The 13,880-nt window shown below is 48.6% G+C and overlaps 1 protein-coding gene across 2 annotated transcripts; it reads right to left on the reverse strand.

The window, feature by feature from the left end:
- Nucleotides 1-6,173: 6,173 nt before the first annotated feature.
- LOC107275234 (F-box/kelch-repeat protein) lies at nucleotides 6,174-8,147 on the reverse strand. Of its 2 annotated transcripts, none has more exons than XM_023300564.2 (2): nucleotides 7,922-8,131; nucleotides 6,174-7,827 (listed from the first exon to the last, which is right to left on the reverse strand). In XM_023300564.2, exon 2 carries the CDS (start codon nucleotides 7,669-7,671, stop codon nucleotides 6,439-6,441), a length of 1,233 nt encoding a protein of 410 aa, XP_023156332.1. In that variant the 5' UTR covers nucleotides 7,672-7,827; nucleotides 7,922-8,131; the 3' UTR covers nucleotides 6,174-6,438. The 2 variants fall into 2 exon arrangements, with proteins under 2 accessions (XP_023156332.1, NP_001307435.1); NM_001320506.1 differs by having other exon boundaries at nucleotides 6,279-7,827; nucleotides 7,917-8,147.
- Nucleotides 8,148-13,880: the final 5,733 nt, after the last annotated feature.

Raw genomic sequence — 13,880 nt, forward strand, 5'->3', positions numbered from 1 at the left:
TATGGATCTGTTCATTAATAAACGAAGGGCTATCCGAGCTATCAAATTTCATTCCACTTTCCACAATCTCCCAAATGCTTGGATGGAGAGAGAATAGGTGAGTACGCATTTTGTGACTCCAAAATCCGTAGTCCTCTCCATCAAAGTGAGGAGGCTTGCCAAGTGGAATGGTGAGCAAATGAGCATTTGAGCTATGCGGAATGCGCGAATAATCAAAAGAAAAGTTTGAGTTAACCGTCTTTTGTTTGTCATAGTCGTTGTCGTCGTTGTCCTTTTGGGAAGAGGAAGATTCGTCGCTGTCGTCGTAGTAGACGATCTCCTTGATGCGCCTTGTCTTCTTCTTCTTCCCTTCCTTCCGTCTATGGCCCGAGCCGGAGTCGGTAGGCTTGTCATCTTTGGGCTCGTTGACGAAGGACTCCTTCTCCTTATCGTTGATCACGATTCCCTTCCCCTTAGGATCCATCTCTTCGGGCGGTTAGTCCCTTTCTTGAAGAGAACGGCTCCGATACCAATTGAGAACACCTAGAGGGGAGGGTGAATAGGTGATCCTGTAAAACTTAAACTTATAGCCACAAAAACTTGTTAAGTGTTAGCACAATAATTGCCAAGTGGCTATAAAGGAGTCTCAACAACACAATACCACAAGAGATCAATCACAGAGATGACACAGTGGATTATCCCGTGGTTCGGCCAAGACCAACGCTTGCCTACTCCACGTTGTGGCGTCCCAACGGACGAGGGTTGCAATCAACCCCTCTCAAGCGGTCCAAAGACCCACTTGAATACCACGGTGTTTTGCTTGCTTTTTCTCAATCCCGTTTGCGAGGAATCTCCACAACTTGGAGCCTCTCGCCCTTACAATTGAAGTTCACAAAGAAACACAGAGCAAGGGGGAATGAACAACGCACACAAGACTTCAAAAGATCAGAGCAACAACACGCACACAAGTAGCAACAAGAGCTCGCAACACAACTCAAAGAGTTCACAACTCCACAAGAGCTCTATATGCTATCACAATGAAACGAATGCGCGGGATCGATGTCTTGGTGCTTAGGAATGTTGTAGGAATGCTTGGTGTCCTCCTCCATGCGCCTAGGGGTCCCTTTTATAGCCCCAAGGCAGCTAGGAGCCGTTGAGAACAAATCTGGAAGGCCATCCTTGCCTTCTGTCGTCGGGCGCACCGGACAGTCCGGTGCACACCGGACACTGTCCGGTGCCCGATTTCCTTCCTTAAACAGCGCAGCCGACCGTTGCAGATTTGGGAGCCGTTGGCGCACCGGACATGTCCGGTGCACACCGGACAGTCCGGTGCCCCCTTCCGACCATTGGCTCGGCCACGTGTCTCGCGCAGATCGCGCGGCCGACCGTTGGCCCGGCCGACCGTTGGCTCACCGGACAGTCCGGTGCACACCGGACAGTCCGGTGAATTATAGCCGTACGCCGTCGACGAATTCCCGAGAGCGGCCTCTTCACGCCGAGTCAGTCTGGCGCACCGGACACTGTCCGGTGCACCACCGGACAGTCCGGTGCTCCAGACCGAACAGCCTTTTGGCTGTACACAGCCAACTTTTCTTCAACTCGATTACTTCTGTTTCAAGCACTTAGACACAACACATTAGTCTTCAAAACAATGTACTAAGGCTTAGAAACATACCTTTACTCTTGATTTTCACTTTGTCCATCCATGGGTAGAGATTCACACTTAAGCACTTGTGTTGGCACTCAATCACCAAAATACTTAGAAATGGCCCAAGGGCACATTTCCCTTTCACTTACACTTCACGTGATCTCCCACCTTTGGCGAGTTCATGCACATTATTTCCCACAACTTGTTGAGCGATGAACGTATGTGAGCTCACTCTTGCTGTCTCACACCCCCCCACAGGTCAAGAACAGGTACCGCCAGTGGCGGAGGACGAAAAAAAATTTAGGTATGGCTCTACACAACTGGATCGTATAATATTTAGCACACAACCAATTAACTAATAGAATAACTCGCGATATATATAAAGAAATAGAACATTGTCTAAAATGAGAATAAATTGCTACAAAACATGTAACTGTCGTACCTCTTTTCCCTGCATATTGTGCTTGATTGTATTGTGGCGAGTAGAAGAGCCCGTGACCGAGGATCCTGGTGAGCAGCAGATAGAAGTAGCTGAGCAGGAGCTCATTGAAGGCAAGTTGTGCCCTTGATCACTTCTTTTACCCACTCATGTTCTAAATAATCATAATGATCTGCATAGGTTAATTTTGATGGGACCTAATAGGTTACCCTAGTTTGTCTATCTTTATGCCTTGTTTACCACTGAACTTTTTGGGTAGTACTTGCTAGTGCTATATGTGGTTTTGGGCATTGAGATAAACATTATTCATGATTATACTTTTGTTATCCGTTGTTATTTACTGTTCATGTCAAGATCATTAATGTTAATTGGAACATAGAGCTTAACTTGAGAAACGCGTGCCACCACAAGGGTTTATGGACGCCCTTGGCTGACTAATTAGGAAAGCTAGTGGAGGACTACCTTACCCGAAAGGGGCAAGGGCAGTAGGGGAGTGGTCAGTGTAGGGAGGTCCTTGGTTGATTTTGCTGCGATGGCGGTCAGGCAAGAACCCTGCATTGGAGCTTCCTATAAACTGTAGCGGGTTTTCTGAAGCTAGTGGAACTTTGTAAAGGCCTCGTAGTGTTACCCTGCCTCGCCTCCTCGGCAGAGGTGTATGGGAAGTCGCGATCCCTTGGCAGATGGGTAACATGACTTGTGGGTAAAGGGTACCACCTCTGCAGAGTGTAAAACTGGTATACTAGCCGAGCTCACGGTCATGAGCAGCTCAGGACTCTCTGATGATTAATTTATGGAACTAAATTCAATTTGTCATATGCATTGCATCGCAGGTGATGTTGTTACTTTTGTTCTACTACTTAATTGGGTTGGTATTTACTTATACTTAGTAACTGCTAATAAAATTTTGACCAACTTTAAAAGCAATGCTCAGCTCTAACCATCCTCTTTGGTAAGCCTTACACTTCACGTGATCTCCCACCTTTGGCGAGTTCATGCACATTATTCCCCACAACTTGTTGAGCGATGAACGTATGTGAGCTCACTCTTGCTGTCTCACACCCCCCCACAGGTCAAGAACAGGTACCGCTAGTGGCGGAGGACGAAAAAAAATTTAAGTATGGCTCTACACAACTGGACCGTATAATATTTAGCACACAACCAATTAACTAATAGAATAACTCGCAATATATATAAAGAAATAGAACATTGTCTAAAATGAGAATAAATTGCTACAAAACATGTAACTGTCGTACCTCTGATTTTGCGACTTCGTCCTCTTTCCCTTTGAGTACTTGGTCAACTCCACTCCCATGAGTAAAGCCCGGCTAAAATAGCTCTTTAAATCTACAAATTTGCGACTTCGTCCTCTTTCCCTTTGATTTGGCACCATTATCACCTGCAAGTTTGTGACAAATATCAATATTCAAACAATCAAATTATCCAACAGATTACAGACAAGCAGTTGTTTGCTTACAGTTACACTACACGTGGACCGTGGACAGGGACGGAGCTCGGCAAAACAGGCGGACCGCGGACGGCGCGGGACAGGCAGGGGCGAATGGCGTGGGACAGGCAGGCCGCATCCAGGCGGGACAGCCGGACATGCAGGGCCACAGGGGCGGACGGCGCGCCGGCGCGGGACAGCTGGACAGGCAGCCAGCTAGAGCCAGGCAAGGTCGGACCTCGGACGACGCGGGACGGCGGGACAGCTAACAGAGTCACAGCCTCACAGGCCACAGCGGCACAACCGGACCCCGGCCAAGCAGCCAGGCAGGGCGGACGCCGGGACGCGGACCGCAGACGGCGCGTCGGCGCGGGACGCCGGGACAGGGAGGACCGCAGGTCCGCAGTGCCGGGTGACGCGGGAGTGCGCCAGTGCGGGACAGGACAGGGGCGGACGGCGGCTCGACGGCTTCATGAGGCACGGAGGCGATGCGGCGGCTGTGCTCGTGAGGCACAGAGGCGGTGAGGTGAGGCCGTGAGGGTTAGCGTCTTACTGACTTAGCGATATGAAAAGCTGGGTCACGGATTTTTTTTGGTATGGCTTGGGCCATAATAGGCCATAATGGGCCCTCCGCCCCTGGGTACCGCAGGATGAGGCGTATGAAGGATGCTGTGGCGAGTTCGTGAGAGATCTAGGTCGTCGTCTCCCAGTCAACTTTGAGTTGTTGGACCGTTGTCTACTTATAATGTAATTATTTATTTATTTTGTATAGAACTCCTGTTATGTAGTAAAGATGTGACATTCGATCTTGTGCCATGATTCATCATATGTGTGAGACTTGGTCCCAGCACACCTGGTGATTATGTTCGCGCCCGGGTCTTGGTGCCCCTAAAATCCGGGTGTGACAGAGTGCTCGGCGGCTGGCGGCTGGATCCTGGAGAGAGGAAGAGCGGACAGGGGTTGTTTGCACAGTTTAGGGCGTGCCAGGAAGTGGGCCTATTCGCTGGCTGGGCCGCGACCGGGGCTGCAGCCCAGGCAGCCCCGGACGCAGATCCGCCACTGACTATAGTTATACCATATTACCCACGGGTAATATTCACCCGGCATGGATATGTGGGCATGGGTATGGAAAAGCAGAATCCGAACCCGGTTACCCATGGTAATATTCACCCAGTAATATTAGGTGTGCATTCAATAGACAATAATCTCAATAACTAAACCCTACATCTCTCAACCCTTTTAAGGACCCATCCACCCAATAAACTGGCCAGCCACAGGCCGCCATGTCCATCAGTCCATGTGTCACTTTGTTTTTGCATGAGTAAACAATGTTTTCTTGTTACATGTCAGATATTTGCGATGCATTGTTCTTGGATGTTGTGTGGCTTTTAAATGCCATGTAAAATATATTGTGATCATGCTTTTTTGTCAGGGATAGAGACCGATTAGGAACCTAATATCCGAATGGGGATGGGTATGAGATGAATCTTATAACAATGATGCGTATGAGTATAGGAATATGGATGTGTATAGCTTCATGGGGATATGTATGGGGTGTCTAAACTCGATATAGAATTTTCCATTGATACCTCTAGTGGCTAGGGAGGTGCGCAACAGGGCGGGTGGCGCGTGCGCAGTCGAGGATGCGCTATGACAGGTGCGACCGACGAGGGAGGGAGACGACACAAGAAGAGTATACAAAAACATACTCCCTCCGGTTTCCTATTAGTTGTCGTTTTGGATAAGGTTTGAGTCAAACTTATAAAATTTTGACTATAAATAACTATTTTGTTATTTAGTTTTGGAACCTAATATTTATATGCGCCAATTTATCATAAAAAGTACTTTTATAAAAGTATAAATGTATTAAGAGTTCATTTGTATTTTAATAAAAAACATTAGTCAAAGTTATATTTTGGAGACCGTGTCGTTGTCCTAAACGACAACTAATAGAAAACCGGAGGGAGTAAGAACATGTGTATATTATTGGGAAGGTGGGTATGAATGCGTGTTTAGAACCAGCATTTATGGTTTAAACCCTTCAATTGTGCATTGTTTTAGCTTGTTTACTATTTAAACTTGTGTTTATACTAGTAGAAACACACGTTGCTTCGGCGACAACGGTCCATGAAATCAAGCACAAAATCGAGCGGTGGGTCCGAGAGCAGCCATGTTCTTTCCTCAGCAAACGGTCCATCTAGATTGGAGCATCCACTCCACGTCTCGAACGCTATCGTGGGTCATAACTCATGTCCGCATGGATAACATGACAAAGTAATTTGATTTGCATGGAGGGGCAAAAAAGATAGCGATTCCCTTTGGCAAGTTGCCCAATCCTCCTCTTGTTCCCGTTTTATCTAGATAAAAAGCATCTTCTAGCATACAAGTACATATCAGCAAAGCACATAGTGAAATTCAACCAGCCAGCAGGGTACAGAACTCCCTACATACAAAAAAGAAGATGTGCAGGTTCAAACTTTACAGGAACTGTTGCCATTCTGTGTGACGACTGCGGAAGCAATGCTAAGCATTGCACCTGCAGAGAGTGCAGGATGAGGATACCAGAACCCCAATCAACTCCTAACATGCTATCATTAAGCAAAACAGCTAGGCAATGGGCAGCGTACAAGCTACGAAGCAGCGAGCGTTTATTTTGCAGGGTGGATTCAGCAAGACAGCAACAGTTCTTTTTTTTCTGACCAATGAAACACCAAAGAGCGAAACACAGCAACAGATATGTTGGAGAAACTGGACAAGCAAATCTACTTACAACCAGGCAGAAGAGCCTCAATTCATCTCTCCCCGATTTGAAAAGCCTCGGTTTATTTCTTTACATCTCCAGCTCCCTCCTTATAATAGAGACTCGAAAAGATCCTACTCGATTGCGCGTCTCATCAGTGGGCAGTGGCTGGCTGGCTCAACAAGCAGCTAAGCATGCAGAATCTGACTGCTCGAAGGTGTCAGGTCGCTGAACTCCTTAGGAGCGTCCACGTCCTGCCAGCAAACGGAGTAGCCTGGCGCTCCCCTGCTACCAGGACCGCCGCCAGCGGGCTCCTCCCGCACATGCCCAATCGCGACGTGGAGGCCTCGCCCGACGACTACGATCCTACTGTCGACGCAGCTCACCGAGAAGGGCTTCATGATGCGCTCGGGCATGGGGGCGCCGCCGACCGTGTCCCACGAGTCCGTCTCCGGGTCGTACACCTTGACCTTCATCCTCTCGTACTCCGAGACGACGAACAGGCGTCCCGCGACGACGACGCTCAGCCCCGTCCACCCTTCCCGCATCCCCGCCGGCATCGCCTCCCACCGGTCCGCCCTCGGGTCGTACACCTGGCCCCTCGGCGCCGAGAAGAAGGGCCACGCGCACCCCTCGGTCACGTACAGCCTGCCGCCGAGCACGGCGGAGTCGGCCGACGCCATGTTGGCCCCCATGCTGGCGACCGGCCGCCACGCGCCGGCGCCAGCGGGGTCGAGCACCTCGGCGGAGCTCAGCTCGAACTGGTCCGCGCTGTACCCTCCCGCGACGTACACGCGGCCGTCGATGACGCCGCCGGCGAAGAAGGACCGCGCCGCCAGCATCCGCGCCATCACGGCCCACCTGTTCCGGCACACGTCGTACCGGAGCACGAGGTGCAGCGGGCAGTCCATGTCGGAGACCAGCCCGCCGCAGACCACGAGCGCGTCCCCGCCGTCGCCGGCAGCAGGGACGGCCACGCAGCCGAACCCGCGCGGGCAGGCGCGGTCGCGGCACGGCATGGCCGGGATGGCGTGCCAGCTGCGCTGCCCCAGGTCCAGCACCTTCCACTGGATCTCGCCCGTGCAGCGGTGGAACGCCAGCGTGAACAGCCACGGCGCGCGCAGCCCCAGCGCCCGCCGCTGCGCGAAGAACCGGGCCTTGTCTGCCAGGAGATGGCGCCAGCGCCGGCACACCAGCCTGCACGCGCCGTGGGACTCCACGGCCAGCCGCAGCAGGCAGTTCAGCGCCGCGTCGTCGGGGAGCCCCGGGATCAGCGCCTCCGCCGCCTCCCACGACGCCTGCTGCGGACCCGACGACGAAGCCGGGGTCGCCGCCAGGCGGAACCTCGGCGTCAGCTTCATCTGGCCGTCGCCGAGCTTGTGGACGGGCGCCTGGTGCGAGGACACCCGCACGCGACGCATGCTCCACCCGGCCGGCCCTCCGCCGCGGGAGGAAATCGAGCCGAGAAGAGAACCTCGACCGCGACCTGCTGGCTGGCCGGTTAGGTCAGGGAGGAAATCCCCGCACCAATTTATTGCCGAGGGGGGCCTCGACGAGGAATTCAATCGGCCGCCGGCCTGGTACAATCGGTAAGTGACGAGGAATCAATCGCTGCACAGCTTTGACTGGAAAAATAATCGCGGAGAAGAAGAGAAGGGGAACTGGCCTAGCCTGCTGGTGCTGGACGCTCGCTCCCCAAGCCCGGTAAGAGCAGGCTCGGCCTCGGGGACGCCTTCTTCCCTTGACGCCCGGTGGTGGTGGTGATGGTGAGTGGCGCCGAGGAGGGGTGATGACGATAGTCTTCCTCGATCGGTTGGTCCAAACCACCGAACAGCGCCAGCAGCGAGGCCGCCGTAACGCCAGACCAAGCCAGCAGGGCAGCAGAGCAGACGGAGGCAAAGAGTGCCGGTAAGGTCAAAGAGGGTATTTTAATACGGGCTAGCAGCAGCTCAAACTCAAAGGCCTCACGCCGTGGCTAGCAGTGTCCCGGTCACTACTCACTAGTCAATGCTGCTCGGTGGGCGGGACCCACGCTACTAGTGGGTTTTTTTTTTTTTGCTTCCTCTCTTCTCCTGCTATGCTACTGGAGTACGCTGGAGTAATTCTCTACAAAAAAAATAGTGACAAGTGAACTGCAATTTTTTTCGTCTTGTTTATTTTATTCGGTGCGTGGTAGGTATGCGCGCCAAGGGGGGTTGGTGAATGAATAACAAATGAACGAACGGGCCAACCAAACGAATCATCGTCGTGGATTAGCTCGCTGATCACGACCGCCCGGACCAACCACACCCAAAACGACGTCGACTCGAGCGGTCGCGGACCCGAGAAGCCGTGGCCCTCGTGATGACGTGGACGGAGCCTCGCGCACTCGCGCTACCAACACCAACCAACCTGCGACCCGCTCTGCTGCTACCGTTTGGCAGGGCCTAAAATCACACCTTTTTTAACGGCTTGTTAAAAAAACATCTAAAATCAGAGACAATTTTTTACTACGGAGAACAAGATATAAATAGTAGCTTCAGCTATGTCTAGTGTCGAAAACGAGCCGAGCTCGGCTCGGCTCGTCTAAACCACGAGCTGGCGAAAGAGGCTCGGCTCGCGAGCCATATTGTGGTACTTATTATTGCATTATTTGGTAAATTAACATTATATAAATTTGAAACATAGAATCATCATTCAACATTATGAGTAAATTAAATTATAACTTGTAATATATTCATCATCAAAGACTAAAAAATGAGTTATTATCCATAAAATTATCTAATATTATTATTCTATAAATTGATCATTTTTGTAAGGCTCGCGAGCTGGAACGAGCCGGCTCGGCTCGGCTCACTGCAAAAACGAGCTCAAAGAATGAGCTTGACTCGTCTCGTTTGAGGCTCGCGAGCCGGCTCACGAGCCTCGAGCTTATTTTCCAGCACTAGCTCTGTTTCTGTCTTTGTCTTTGTCTTTGATACTTTAATACAGAAAAATAGCTCTCACTATATGATAAGCCGTTTCTACCAAATAATTTACAGAATGGCTTGAGGAGAACACGAGAAGTCACATAATAAAAAGCAGCTTCTCCTGAATATTTCGTTTCCAAATTATTATTGGACGAGAAGTTTTTTACTTTCTTGCTCCCGTTAAGACTGGTTACAAAGATCAGATCAGTACTATCAACATACAAGCGCCAAAAAGTAGGATCCCTCCGCTCCAACCTGTCACTCTCTCAACAAGAGCTAAACCCATAGTTAGTGGCTTGCTTCCTACCTGTATCTCCACATTATTCATACGCTTACATATATAGTTGTGTGCGCATTGCCGTCTCGGTTTTGTGTAATTCATTTACCCTTTACTTTTTTTATTGTTACGAAGGCGACTAATTATTACGTGTGCACACACTAAACACATCACCCACATGTAAGCGCAAGTCCTACCGAGCAAAGGTGTAGTTTAGGGCTAGAGGGAAAATGTGTTGTGTACCATGTTACATTTTGTTCTCACATATATAAAATGCGACTTAAGATATGATATAACATATGTGAGACTACTATAAAAAAAAATCTTAAGCCATTTCTGCATTTTTTTTTCACTGAAATACTATCTGTCTGTTGTCTAGTGCCAATGTTAATGTCACGTCACACAAAACCTTTCTAAATTTTTAGTCAAGGATGGAATTGACTGGTTTTAATAGTTGATGGTGGTTGAAAAGAAAACGATTTCTTAGTTGAGGCCGGAAACTATACTCAACCCTTGGAGGTTTTAAGTGCACTGTTTTTTAACTATGTATTATGGCAGAAAATAAGATCATCCTATATCCCAAATACTTATCTTTTTTTTAACAAAAATAGATGCATGCATAAGGGCAGTGGCGGACCTAGGGGTGTTTTAGATAGGTCTCCAACTACCTTAGAATTTGGTCCACAAACAAACTACTTCTTAACATTTAGGCTAAAAGAAATAAATCAATGTAATTGGCAACGTAATTTGATTCTGACGATTCTGACGATGATTCTGACGATGAACCATGGCATCCCATTTCGGTTCATTTTTGAGGCGCGTCCAGCAATGCATGAAATGAAAAGGCTTTTCTGTGAGGTAGCATATAGAGTTGCGGCTTTCGAAGTCTACACAAGATTTATAACAAGTTGTCAGTGCACGAATAACAGTAAGTACACATAAACCATGACCATACATTAAGTATTAGAAATGAATGTTATTGTACCTTGTCATTATCTGTGAGGCCACTCTGGTTTTCCCTTAGGACTCTAGTGTAGAATCTAACAAATTTGCCTGTTTCAGCTCTTATTTTGTCCCACCTGCTGCTCAGAGCCCTATTCAGTCTCATTGGAAACTCACCTCTAAGTTCATTGTACCTTTTCTCAATTCTAGCCCATAACCCCTCCTTCCTCTGCCCTATGCTAATGACTGGGTCACTACTAATCTCTAGCCATGTTTTGCAAAGCAATAGGTCTTCATCAGGTTTGAAGTTCTGTTCCTTTGTCCTTCTAAATGTCCCAGGTGTGTCTGAAGGTTTGGTAGGGCTGTTAACTTCCTGGACACTGTGTTCTGCTTCGGATTCAAAATTGATAGGGTCAGTGTGGTTGGGAACATGGGTAGAGACCTGTGGACATGGAATGGGTGGTACCAACTGGGGTTGACCGACTGATGTTTGTGGTGGAGGACCCCCAGGATTCATCATACCATAAAATGGGTTTCATGGACTACGAAAGGTATATGCAGATGGGTCATTAGCTCCCTGGGACCAGGTAGGATTGCTCATATGGGATGTAGGACTAGTAAATGTAGAAGGATGTGTTGGGTCTAAACCTTGGCCCTGCCACATCTGAGGATCCCACATGGGTGGGGGAAAAATTTGGTTACCTGAATTGGGGCTGGCACTAGTAGGTCAAAAAGGTGTGTTTGTGTTGTTGTCAGCCATTCTGGAACGAAATACAGGAATACATTAATTTGGACAACAGATAACAAACTTGTACTATAAAGTAGAAACTTTAATGCATTGCACATAAGGTTCATAGAAAAGGAACAGAAAGATGAAGCATTGCACATAAGGTTCATACAAAAGGAACATAAGGATTAAGCATTCGACATAAGGTTCATACAGAAGGAACTTAAGGATGAACCATTGCACATAAGGTTCATACAAAAGAAACATAAGGTTCGAGCATTCCTACATCGGTTACCCATGCATCACAGACATAACACAGAAGTTCCTATTTTATTTCGATGCATTACTACCACTAAGACCATGGTCTAGGTACCACAATTACAGATTCCAAATGCTATACCTAGTGGACCTGTCCGAGTCGTACGGGTCATTGTCACTGGCCTCATACAATTCTGGTGAGGAAGGGGGGGTGAAATTAAATTGTCTAGGCACTGGCTTCACAGCCTCCGCAAGGTTAATTTGTTCCTCCATCCTCTCCTTCTCTGGGTTAGACCTTGCTTTGCTCTCAAGTGCATCCTGCTCCATCAGGTCTACCTCCTTTCGAATTGCAAGTAGAGCATTCAGAAGGTAATGCTCGTCACCCAAATGATGGAAAGCCTCTTCTAGAAAGCTTCTAATATTGAAAGCACCGGTTTCCACTGAGGATGCAAGATTGAGGACCAAGTGTTGCAGCACTTTGGCATCATGGTTGCTCATCTTGATTCGTATCCTCAACCAGTAGCTCCTTGGCTAGACAAGGTGCATACATAAAAAAATTAGTGCCAGTGTTGTTACTAATTGGTGAAATTAAAGTGTTCATGGCAGTTAGCAAACAGCTGTGGGTTGCAATATAATAAACCAATGTTGCAATTTAATAAACTAAAGTTTTCATGGTAGTTACCTAACAACTGTTGGTTGCAATTTAATCAACTGCTAAAGTATTTGTACACATCAACCGTGCCTCGGTACATCTGTTGGTTGCATATAATAAACTAAAGTTGCACAAAAAACATGAAAGCACAGACAACATACATGGACAGTAGACTTATGCAGTTGATTAAAAACAAATAACTAGAAAAAGGATTTAGAACCTCAATTAGTTGAAGTGGACGTCAAATAATCAAATAAAATTTTCAAGCTGCATAATAAGTAAAGGTTTCGTCAGTTGCATGCAATGCTTAGTCATGTAAGGAAAGACTACTCGAAATTGTAGGTTCACTGAGACCAATTGATAGACAGAGTTACTTAGTCCAATTGAAAGAAAAGGATATGCAAGAAACAAGGGGTTCTGTTGGGGAATTCAACGGTTATTGGTACTTAGTTGTTCGCATAGGAAGATGAACATTCATTTGTGTACCAGCAACATTGAGCAAACAACATACAAACCACATGACTGCAAATAAATTCACATGCGACAATATGGTGGATACACAAATTTCAGCACACGAGGATGAGGAATATGGAAATGACAGAACAGTCTGAATGTTGTTTCCTATGGACCATACTAAAAGTAGCTTACATGTTGTACATGATTAGGACGGATCAGTTAGCAAGACGTGATTGAGTATAGGTTCAGATCTAAGTATACCATAATAGCAGACTTGGTTGTTCTACATAAACAATGGGCGATTCGGAGAACCAAGTTAACCTTGACCCTAACTGTCAAAGTTGGCGACGACCACATAAATCGTACCAGTCAAACAAGTTAAGTACATGTAAACCCTAGTGGTTATCGAAGGTAGGTTTTTTTGGGAAACGGATTGAATCCGAGGTGGACAACTTGGAGAAGCGACTCACATACCTTGGACCTTGAAGCTCGAATGACGCAGATCGGCTGAGCGTAGATCTGTCGCCGAATCGATGAAGTCCCTTTGACCTGCACCTAGCAGACGACGAACCGGCGGACAGAGACGACCGGCGGCGGCGTCTTCGCACGAATCGGCCGGGTCGCCGGTCCGCGAAGCTGGTCGGTGGATCCGCGTGGAGGACGCTGAAAGGGAATTAGGCTTACACCTAGTTCCTAAATAATTTTGGTGGTTGAATTGCCCAACACAAATAATTGGACTAACTAGTTTGCCCAAGTGTGTAGATTATACAGGTGTAAAAGGTTTATCCTCAGCCAATAAAAAGACCAAGTTTTGGATTCAATAAAGGAGCAAAGGGGCAACCGAAGGCACTCCTGGTCTGGCGCACCGGACTGTCCGGTGTGCCACCGGACAGTGAACAGTACCTGTCCGGTGCACCAGGGGACTCAGCCTTAAACTCTCCACCTTCGGGAATTCCCAGAGGCGACTCAGCTATAATTCACCGGACTGTCCGGTGTACACCGGACAGTGTCCGGTGCGCCAAGGGAGATCGGCCTCGGGAACTCGCCAGCTTCGGGAAACGCCAACGGCTCGTCCGCTAAAATTCACCGGACTGTCCGGTGTACACCGGACTGTCCGGTGCGCCTCCGGAGCAACGGTCTTCTCCGCGCCAACGGCTCTCTGCCGCGCATTTAATGCGCGCTCTGCGCGCGCAGGGGTCAGAAACGCCCATGCTGGCACACCGGACAGCAAACAGTACCTGTCCGGTGTGCACCGGACACCCAGGCGGGCCCACAAGTCAGAAGCTCCAACGGTCAGAATCCAACGGCAGTGATGACGTGGCAGGGGGCACCGGACTGTCCGGTGTGCACCGGACTGTCCGGTGCGCCAT

Source organism: Zea mays, chromosome 7, assembly GCF_902167145.1.
Source record: "Zea mays cultivar B73 chromosome 7, Zm-B73-REFERENCE-NAM-5.0, whole genome shotgun sequence".
NCBI lineage: Eukaryota > Viridiplantae > Streptophyta > Magnoliopsida > Poales > Poaceae > Zea > Zea mays.

Bases quoted from the DNA above. Each gene is read 5' to 3' on its own strand.
- LOC107275234 (XM_023300564.2), bottom strand. From the start codon at position 7,671: ATGCGTCGCGTGCGGGTGTCCTCGCACCAGGCGCCCGTCCACAAGCTC.